General features: G+C 45.2%; 1 protein-coding gene across 1 annotated transcript in view; it reads left to right on the forward strand.

The window, feature by feature from the left end:
* Positions 1-1,374: 1,374 nt before the first annotated feature.
* The window catches only part of T265_07853 (hypothetical protein), a gene marked incomplete at both ends in the record, with an annotated part of 19,921 nt that continues 10,638 nt past the window's right edge, over positions 1,375-10,657 (forward strand). Inside the window, 4 exons of the mRNA XM_009173493.1 lie at positions 1,375-1,752; positions 1,805-1,917; positions 1,959-2,145; positions 4,434-4,770. Of these exons, the coding sequence (XP_009171757.1) occupies positions 1,567-1,752; positions 1,805-1,917; positions 1,959-2,145; positions 4,434-4,770 (823 nt within the window). The remainder of the gene's footprint in view (positions 1,753-1,804; positions 1,918-1,958; positions 2,146-4,433; positions 4,771-10,657) is intronic.

Genomic DNA, 10,657 nt, shown 5'->3' on the forward strand with positions numbered 1-10,657 from the left:
GGCAGGGAAGCATCGGTGTTGAACACTGATGTCATGATGTCGTCGATGATGATGATGGCTTACCGGTGGTCTGGAGCTGAAGAGAACTGTTTATTGCTAATGGTTCTGTCCACACCTGCAACACAACCTGAGGTCCATGGGTCTTCAGGCCAGCGTACGCAGTTGATCGAGTTGTGTTTGGAAGGTTGAGAATGTGACTGGAGCAACCAACTTCGCTCCTGCGCATGTGCCCGTGGTAATCGAAAGATAATTACCTAAATCCTCTGGAGTTCGAGCTTAGGCTGCTAGTTGTTCAGGTTATCTGAGTTTTATAGAATTCCGGTGGATGAAGACCTTTGAACCACCTGTGACCTGATAACAAAACATCAAAACCTTCACCAGTCAACTCAGTCGCACTGGTAAGTGCCGTCTTCCTGAATGGTGATCAGGGGTCGAACAAACCATTTGTTAGTGAACCTGACGGATATGATTGTGTCATGCGATCAATCGCGCTCTTGCATCAAGCTATCGCCCTCACTGTGTAGCCTTCACTCCTTACCACACCGGACAAGCGGAACCATTCGATGTCAATGAACTCATTGGGCCATCACCCAGTGCGTGGCTCTCTTTCATTTGTTCCGCGTATCCCCGGGGAACGAAGCTGTGGCGTCTGGAGCCACTGCATCTTGGCGCATTGTTTATGTGCTGAAAGACTGCCTGACTGGCTGAAATAATCTCGTTTGAAGAAGCTTGAGGCGCGAATGAAATCGGAGTGCGAAATGATTCAACATGTCGCCAAAAGACTGTCCCTTATCTTCGTGTAACGGTTTGTTTACCTCCGTGACTGACAGCTATATAAACTGTACCATTATGACAATATGTTTCCCATACCGTTTCGGCTTGACTTATACATTCCTGTAATCCACCAAGTTGGAATTGGGGGGATGTATGACGACCTATCTCTTGGGATTTTGTGCTAAGGGTGTATTGCTCCGGTGCCAACCGCTGCCTCATGGTTTGAAGAGGCATTTTGGTATTTTTTTGAAAGGCATCCGTTTGTGAAAGGGCTAGTGTGTGTAGTTCGGAGTCGTGCTGATTGCACCAGTTTGGTCGGAACCTATTTTCCGCAGAGGCCACTAATACCGAGCGTGAATACCGGTTGTTGGTCCGTCCTTGCTGATTCAACTATGAAGCGTACTTTACGCAGACACTTTGTTTGGACTTCCTTGTACCATCCCACCCATTTTCAACTGGTTACGCTGTTACCACTCTTGAGCATCCGGTTTAGTGATTGGGTGACAAAGTAAACCACGATTTGATTGCACGTTCACATCTTATAGCTCTCTGTTACTCTGAATGACCATGTCTGTGTACTTTCCGTTTAGTTTTAGCGATGCTGGTGCGAACTTCCAGCCCGTGCTTGTGATAAATATGGTCGCTTTTGATTGAATTTCCACTACCATTCCGACTAATAAATGGCGGTATATAACAAAAATACGGGAAGTCTCCCGAATGTCACGGGCCACCATGCAATGAACTGGAAAGAGCTAGCTGAGGCCGACGATCTAGCCTCCGCCCTAACGGTTGATGCATTTACCTGGTTGCTTCCGCAGAATGAAGGTTCGCATCCCCGAACGTATTAAAGCCAAGTTTCGAGATGTGTTGCTTTCCTTTCAAAAGCATAAATGCTACGAGACCGCCTATGACCAACTCACATCGGATTCGAATATTGTCAAACGGTCGTTGAAATCCGATCATCGTTTCAGAGAACATGTGAGCGAGTCTATTGTTCATTTTTTCGAGCCTTTACCCTTTCTAATATCAGGTCTATCGTTACTTGTTGCTACTTGACGACCGTTCAGGTGTGGAAATCCGGCCATGTTCGCGTTATGCGTCGGAAGATCACGTGGGTGCGGCAATTTTTGCCAGCAGAGATTGGTAAGTTCTTTCCAGAAGCATGTAGCCTTGACCATCTGTAGGCCCAAAGGTACCAGGATCCACACTCTCGTTGGATGCATCGCTGAAATGAAGCACTCAGAGGAGGCATCTTTCCTCAAACATCGCAAAAATGACTTTTCTGTCATGTATTCTTCGCGGAAAAACTGTTCCCAATTATGGCTGGGTCCGGCAGCTTATGTCAACCACGATTGTCAACCCAATTGTGAGGTTAGTGATTTATGTATCTTCTAGAACCCCACCAGTTCTTACGAAACTTGTCATACTTATATTGGCTACTTGTTGGCTTACTGTTTATCACCTGAGAGGCTCCGCCAACGGTCGCTGGTGAATTTATCAGTAAAGACGAATGCAAGTGCATAGGTTTGGAAGTGTCAAAACCATTAACTTTTGATTCATAGCCGCTTTGTCGCGAATTTTATGTTCACCAGTTGCTAACCAAAGGTCACCCTATCCGGTAGTGAGCTGGTGTCAGAACACGATCCACCAATGATGCCCGTTAACCTATCATTGTCTTCAATAATGTTCACACAGTTATATCACATTTCACTTGAAGGCGTTTCTTTGCTTTTGCCGCCACAGAAACTGCGACCCAATGAATAGACTGACGAATGTTTGGTGTTAAGTTTCTAGCTCATTTTCGAGATTTGCGCAGATTCAGAACTGGGTTCTTAATAGACTTTATCTGAGTGCGAATAGTGTTGTGACTAGTGAAGCAGGAGGTCAGAGTATTTCAGTTCAAAACCTGTTTTCCTGTACCTACTTTTACCAAAAAAGGACTTCAATCTGAAACAAATTAATAGTTGTTCTGTTGTCAGTTTGACCGACAGCCTGATTAGATGTATAGCACTGGTGGGGTTTAATGCTACTTTCTACCAAAAGTTGTGCTCGCAATCCAAAGTACGGTCCATGTAGAAACTTTTTCTGGTATCCGAAGTGATGGTTGTCTGCCACAACTGTACGTTCTTACACGATCAGAAATACACTATGAGGTCGGAATTTCATAGAGAAGCGTGTCTGGAGGTGCGCACCATAATCAGGTGCTTGAATTACAACTAGGGAAACTGCATCCCACAGAGGCATGTTGGCGAACTCCTTTTTGGCAAAACAAGTATGCAAGTCAACCCGATTTCGTCATATCGGATAGATCATGGCTCTTGAGAGCTAAATTATTTCTAACTTCGAGAGGCTGAGATAAAGCTTTGGTCCAAAACAAAACCAGAGTCAAGCATTAGTAAGAAGGCTTTATTCTGGCTTTTTCACAGATTGAGTCTTCATGTTATTGCTGGATTCTTGCTGGAATTAACAGAACCATTAGCTAAATGTATTAGCAGTCCGTGAAACGGTTTCCTTGGACCGCATCAACAATGTTCTTCAACTTTGGCAAACCACTGTTTACTCTCCCCCAGATTCAGAGTACCTCATATAGCTCACCACTCCCAGTCTGAGTTAAGTTTCCAGGCGTTTGGTTCGAACAATATAGAGTCTACAATGTGTTTGTTGGAGTTGCTAAGACGATACCAAGAGCCTTTACTTCATGCTTGGCTTTGTATCATACTGGTGCTCGTGTTGATGAGCTTTCTCTTCTGAAGTACACCCCTTTTGTGTACGGTTGGAAGCCGGTTGATCGTATTATGTAGACTGACGTTCCATTTCCTTGTATTTTCACCCGAATTCAGGGTTTAAAAATGCGCAACAGGGTGAAGAAATTGGTTGCTGGTTTGCCGATGACTTCATGTAATTAGTCGGCATTAATCAGTTCCGGTTTTTCGAAAGACCTGCTTCCCTCTCTCGTATTTCTACTCTTTATTCAGTTGCGGGTAGACCACCACAGGAAGCACGTGTACTCATTTGTCAACTGCCCGTACTCCCTGTAATGAATACTGTCCCTCCAGTAGCCAGTATAATACTACCCATACAATGCACACGGCTCCATGCTAACGGGTCAGCGTTTTACTGGACGGACAGCAAGAGCGAAACCATTGTACTCGCATTGTCAATCGAAAAGAAGCCAAACTGTGCAATTTCAATGAATCGAATTCCGAACTTCTTTTGAAGGTCGTCACGTGGCTGGTACATGCACTGTGCCTATCCACCGTATTTCGGGCCCAACAGTATTACCGACTCTTAAAGGTAATTGGTGACCTGACGATGCTCAGTGACAGGTTCTTGCTGGGGATGTTTGTGCTTTCTCTACTGGGTTGGTTGCTGGTCTGGATTGATTTGAGTGTTGTGCTATGTGTGATTGGAGTGTTTAGAAAAATGTTGTCTTTTGTCTACATCTAACCAAACTCCGACTCAGTCAGATTGTTCAGTTGATTCTGACTGCTGATCGTCATTCACCATCGTCAACGCATCATGCCGAGACACTGCTCAATTGCCTGCCATTCAACAGTAACCATTAGAAATTTAGGCGCCATCGTTTGTCAACTCATTTTTAAGCGTTCCTCCATGTTGTGCCTCAGATAAATCTTGTCCTATTCCACTCCCGATGACAGTTTACTATCAACTGTGATGCGGATGCTCGAATGAGTCTGGAAGCCAAAATCGACATACGGAAAGGTGAAGAGATTTTCATCTACTATGGCAAACATTTCTTCGATGTTAACAACAGCGCTTGTGAGTGCTTCACTTGTGAGCTACTGGGACGCGGGTACTTTAGCAAGTTTCTCCCAGCAAATCTCCTCTCTCCGGTTGTGGGGTCTGGTCTCCAGTCCAGTTCCGCGAACCGTCTAAACGATTCCCGTACACAGCACTACATGATTGAGGAGCGTGTTGGTTGTCAAAATGACACGAAACTCTCGTTGCGTGCAGTGGATCCGCCTAGCCCCCTTGGTAGGTCTTACCCAAACCTCAATCTTAACTTGGTATTTGTTGCCTCTATTGCCTATCTTAACAGATCAGTATTTCGTCTAGGAGTGCCATAATAGGGTCTCCATTTATCACAGGCCCATGTGTCATAGTTTGTGCTACTTACCTATATATCTGAATCAGTGTTCTTGTAGATTCCGACGCTAATGATCACCTGAGTCGTTCGATCTCAATGAGTCTGTCCGTAAATGTAGGTCCTCCAGTGGCTACCGTACTTCTTCGCATATGTTTGCGGTGGCGTAGTGATTGCATCTACAGCCAGGTTGAGTGTTATCGCCGCGACTTAGTGTGAGGATAAAGGGGTCTCGGTAGGATTGTTAGCTGTCCACTGAGCGACCGAACATACGGACGGTACGTGGCAACTTTATAACTTGCCATTAAACAAAGTCGTCCTTAGTTTATATCGAGTTCCGGACATCCCGTAGAATGTCAGATAGTATCTATCTTATGTGCTCTAGTGCTCATGAAGAGAAATACGATGATCTCTTAACCATCAGTCCAAACGAATTCCGATTCACCCTTGCATCGCACATTCGGTTGAAATAACATTACAAGCAAGAAATTTGTCTGAAGCCCGGTTGATTCTGCCGTTGACAATAATCGGTGTTCAAATGACTAATTTAACTGAAGCCAGTGACTGAATAACTCACGAGCGCGCCCCCGGGGCTGGGCGAGTGGTGCGGTTTTCAGCGACTGTGGCTAAGAACCATCGCCATGGGTAACACATCCAGCTAACCTGTGTTATGACACCTGAAAACTTGCGTTACAGGCAGCCGGCGAGGAATAAATTTTCCACCAATTGAAGAGCTGCAGGATCACACTAACCTCGCACGCAAAAAAGACCTATGGTTTGAATGCCAAACACCGTTTGTACACAGGAATCATAGGCACTGGGTGAGGAATCCACACTTTACCGATTGAATCGAATGTTTGGTTCGGCCTGTACACAGTCAAGCGATGTCTAGAACTTACAAACCCCAATTTACGCGTAATATGAGCCTGATGGGGAAGTCACTTTCCACGGGAGCGTTACGTTAAGCCCGCCAATTTAATTTTTACTGCTAAAAGCCAAACGACACCACTGTGCTCAGTCCTTACGGCACTGAAGCATCGGTGTTGAACACTGATGTCATGCTGTCGATGATGATGTGCTCAGTCCTTTGTTGCCTATTCCTTAATGACTGAGTCGATTAGCGGTATAAATGCAGCCACGGTGGGGTTTCCCAATTGCTTCCGTTCCTTGGTTCGTCGTTCAGCTGCAAAACCCTTTCAGTGCTCAGATGCCACGCCACCTCAAGACAGCACGAAGGCTGAGATATTGCGAGGTTACCGAATTTTGGACAGGAGCAGTCGAGGTGCAGAGGCTGGGTTCGAACCACGGTCTTTCTGGTCACCTGCCTCGAGTTGATATAAATGAATCGGTTGGCTGCCCTCCATCTGGTTCCCAAAAGCTCTACTTCGACAAACGTGAATGGATTCCAGTAACCTCCTGTCTAATCGTGCATAAGAATGGAAAAGTGTTTCCTTTCTTGGGGATCTCACTTGTTGGGCGTAGGAAGTATTAGATTCGTAGAAATACTTAGGAAGGTTCCCTAATTTTTTTACGGCGCGGACACCCTCTGACTTAGATGCTGTTACAGTTGAAGCGGTAATGAGAGTACTAGGTGATCGACAGTGAACGCTGCACTGTTTTCATATTAGACTGCAACAACCAAGTAAGATGTCGAATGAAGGTAATCAGATTTTTACACTCAAGTGAATTGTGTAGGAGGGAAATACTTCTGGAAGGCATTCATGAAAATAGTGAAGAATGTCTGGAACGCACTTGCATACTCATCAACGTGGTAGGTTGATGAGTATGCACGATCTTTGCTTTCAAAGAGTCAAAGATAGTGACGGTTTGAGGACACAAAAATAACAAAGACTTCAAAAAATGAGCTGTTTTGGAGCTAAAGGTGGATGCACTTGTTTCCGTTGTAAAATGGGGGCTGGAAGCTTGCCACAGATGGCTGAATGTGAATGGGTGTAAGGTGACAGAAGGAGCATGTTGCGTTGAGCACCTCTCGTGGTGGTGGCGGTGTGGGTTTCCGTGAACCATCAGAATTAGGGAATGTGATAATGAGGGGTGGAGGTTTCCTCTGAATAGAGGCAGGTAGGCATCGTAAGAGAGATCCATCCAAGACATAACAGCAGTCTGAAATTTTTGGGGAAGTAGTTGAGCAGAGTGATTTACGAGCTTAAATAGGAAGGCGAGTAAACTAGAGAAGCTGGAACCACTGTACCTATGGCGCACGGTTTATAGCTGATGAAATGAATTAAATTGAAGGTAAGTCTGTCTTTAAATGGGTGCACCCGAAGAGTAAATGATGAAAAATCAGAAATTGCAGCTGATCTGATCCAAAAGCGAATGTCAACCTGGGAATGATGAAGAGAGACAGATGCAGCTTGAATAGGTTGGCTGTTGTCTGACGTGCCGTGCTCTGAAAGCTTTGTAAGAACAGTGCTAAGATGGCTAGTGCGTCATTGTCGCATAATCAATGAGTGGAAACATGTTCGGAGCGATAAAATCGTTCAACTGTAGCACCCTTTCGGTGCCTAACTGCCATGCCATCCGAAGGTTGCTTGAGGGCTGGGACTGCCAAATTGCCCAAGCCTAGACAACAAAAGTCGAGAGGCGGAGTTTGGGTTCGAACCATGGACCTTCCGGTCAGTAAATTCGCGCTCTACCCACTTGGGCCATCTCGCCTCCGATAAGGGGAAGAATACTGTTGAGTGACGTTCAGGAAAGCGTGACTGTAGGGAGAAACAAGCCACATAAGTCACTGATGCAAGGGAATTAAGAATGGGGAGGAGTTTCAATCCCTGGTGAACGTTTGTGTTTATGTCATGGGTCTTGGAGATACAGTCCTTTTGGAGCGTTTTTTGAGACGTATCCGCATTTTGTCGATGAGACAAAATTTAATACGGGGTTGACAGCCAATCTGAACATGTTCATGTGAGCAATAGAACCTGTTCGGTCGTATTGAAAGTCCATTGTGTTATCCCATGAAATACCAGGTCGCTCTTGGGACTTCCAACCTGTCTATTTTCGAAACAGTATTCAGGGTTCTACGTGGTTTCCAGGTTTCGAGAGTTAGCAAAAAACTGCAAACATCCCTCGTGGTAATTGAAGGCAATCGGGACCGCGCCGGTGAGTGCAGATAGACAGGATTATTTTTTCTAGGTGTAAGAAAAGCACTGGCGTCCCTTCGGGAAAGCTTCGGTATCGCCGCCGGAATTGAGGATTTTCGGAACTCAGGAGGTTGATGGCTGACTGCTTAAGCCAGTGTCCAACTTCCAGCTGTTGCGTTCGATAGTTGACCCGCCTTCCGATGAACGAACATGTTTGCTGCATTCTTACGAGTGACAACGCAAACAGCACGTATTACTGAAGAGAGCACCTGTCAGCACTTGTATATGCTGTTCCCTGTGACCGCGCGGAAATGTATTTCTGTACCCTTGTCTAATAGGTGAGGATTGAAGTTCACAAAGAATATTGGTGTCCCTTTTGGAGGAGGTTGAACAATCGTACGATGAACCAACTCTGAAAGTTGACACACCTTATCCCTTCCCGCGGGAGAGTATCACCAAAAATACGCGAGGCAGCATGAATTTTACAGATAGAAATGGGTGGGAAACTTTTGATACGACAATAATCAGACGAGACAAGAGGAAGAAGACGAGACGTCATAAGAAAAAGCAGCGGAAAAGTAGGTGGACTTATTGACCTGTTTCGGAGTATATCATCACTCAGCTGTAGCACCCCTTCGGTGCCTAGCTGCCATTCCACCCGAATGAAGCACGAGGCTGAGATACTGCCAGGTTGCCGAAGTCTAGACAGAAGTTGAGATGCAGAGACCGGATTCGAAATACAGACCTTCCGGTCAGTAAATCTACTCTCGAACCACTGAACCATCTCGGAATACAGTACATTTTGGAGTACAGTCGATGCTGGACCAAGGCAACTTCACAATTATAGATTGATTCCAGAAATCTGTTGAACCACGTCGAGTTACGCGCAAACCCCAAAAGCCAATTCTTTCAAATGGAGTTTTATCTACAAATGCGGTACTATAAGTACAATAATAAAATGATAAAGCTTTACAAACCTTAAATCGTGGGACTATGCCGGCTTCTGTATACCGGTTTAGGAACTGCTAATTCCTAACGGGTCTCAAAGTCCACGCCGACGCGGAGCCACGTGTTTACAAGCTAGCGAAACCACGTGTGGACTTAAACGACACGTCCGATGACAAGGTCAAGGAACGGTTTATGTTCAGGTCAAAAACAACAAGGGTGGTATAGGCACAGACCAAGATAACAAAAAAGGGGGAATCGCATCATACAATATAAAAGGTAGAAGAAAGGAATCAACAACAACATGGTGGCATTAAATATCGTATAAGCTGCTTCTAGTCGCAGTAGTGGGTAAGAATGTGGCCGGATTACGCGCACAAAATGCTGTGAGAAAGATGCGGAATCATTGACCATTTGTCAAGTAAATTGGCGTTGATTGGTTAAGAATACTCACGCAACAAAAGCCTGAAAAATATCAGACTGACAGGGTCAGACCACACTCGCAGGATATAGTGGCAGACAGCAATGCAAATTGTTTTAAAACGGACAGTATCAGCACACTGATGTACGCATAGGACCAAATGTGACACAGACACTAGACAGGAATGTTCAGCCCCGCGATGTGACCAAGTCATTACTGAGCTGTCCCAGCACGATGCAGCTGGCTCACTGGATTTTGTGCTTCGTACGCATGGTAGTCAGCCGGCGGTTTTTTTAAACACTCAGCAACTCTGAGCACTTGTGGGATGTGCAGGACATTTTGAGCACCATACGTACTTCTCTGTTAATTCAAGTTCCTCGTCAACATTTACTTCGTACTGCCATACCGATCTGGCAACGACCCACTCGTTTTCCCAGATGGATTAGCCAAGGAATTACTCACCAGAATGTTTGATCAAACATAGTTCGTTGAATTATATCTGGTGTTCGTTTCCTGTGTTCCCAATCCCCTACGGAAAACGAGGATTCGTGTGCTGTCATTCATTATGCCTACATGGTAGTGAAGGAGGGAGAAATGGGTTTTTTGTGTGTTAAAATTCTAGTGGAGAGTAACACGGTAAGGAACAAGTACCATTCACTGGGCATTTGACCATGTCACCAAGCCACAGGCCAAAAGCAGTCACTATCTCCCAGTCTCAAAACGGGGAATACTGTAGTCAGGCACGCAGTTAAATTCTTTCTCCCTTCCCTGCTCGTAACCAACCCATTTTTCTTTCTGACTGCTGATAGCTATGAAAACTGAACAGTCAGGTATTGGTTGTTCATGCATACACAGGACTTTCTCCTGCCGCCTTAATCGATTAACTGAAGTCATGTCCTATAAGGCTGAACAATCTCCATCTAAGACCCTTTGACGAGCCCCCCTGCTCCCACCAGATGTCAGCAATACTGCACACAGATCGGCTTTTAAAAGCCGTCAGTCGATCGACCAGGCCAAGTTTCTTAAGCATAAAATAATACAGCTCGCAAGATTGCGTTGTACACACATGCCTGCAATGAAATTTACATCAAAGATGTTCTAACTTTGCAACCGCTACCTTCCATGTACGCAGTGTTCGCTCATTCCCGTTACCTTCACCGGCATTAGCACCACTTTCGAGGTGCACGAACTTTTCTATCTGTGCTTGTGCATCGTCACTCAGGATGAGAGCAGATTAAGACGTCCACTCTGGGAACTTTATATATTTAATATATATATATATATATTATAGTGTTGTATTGTGATGATGATGCT

The sequence above is a fragment of the Opisthorchis viverrini genome (assembly GCF_000715545.1).
Source record: "Opisthorchis viverrini unplaced genomic scaffold opera_v5_190, whole genome shotgun sequence".
In the NCBI taxonomy this organism is placed as follows: domain Eukaryota; kingdom Metazoa; phylum Platyhelminthes; class Trematoda; order Opisthorchiida; family Opisthorchiidae; genus Opisthorchis; species Opisthorchis viverrini.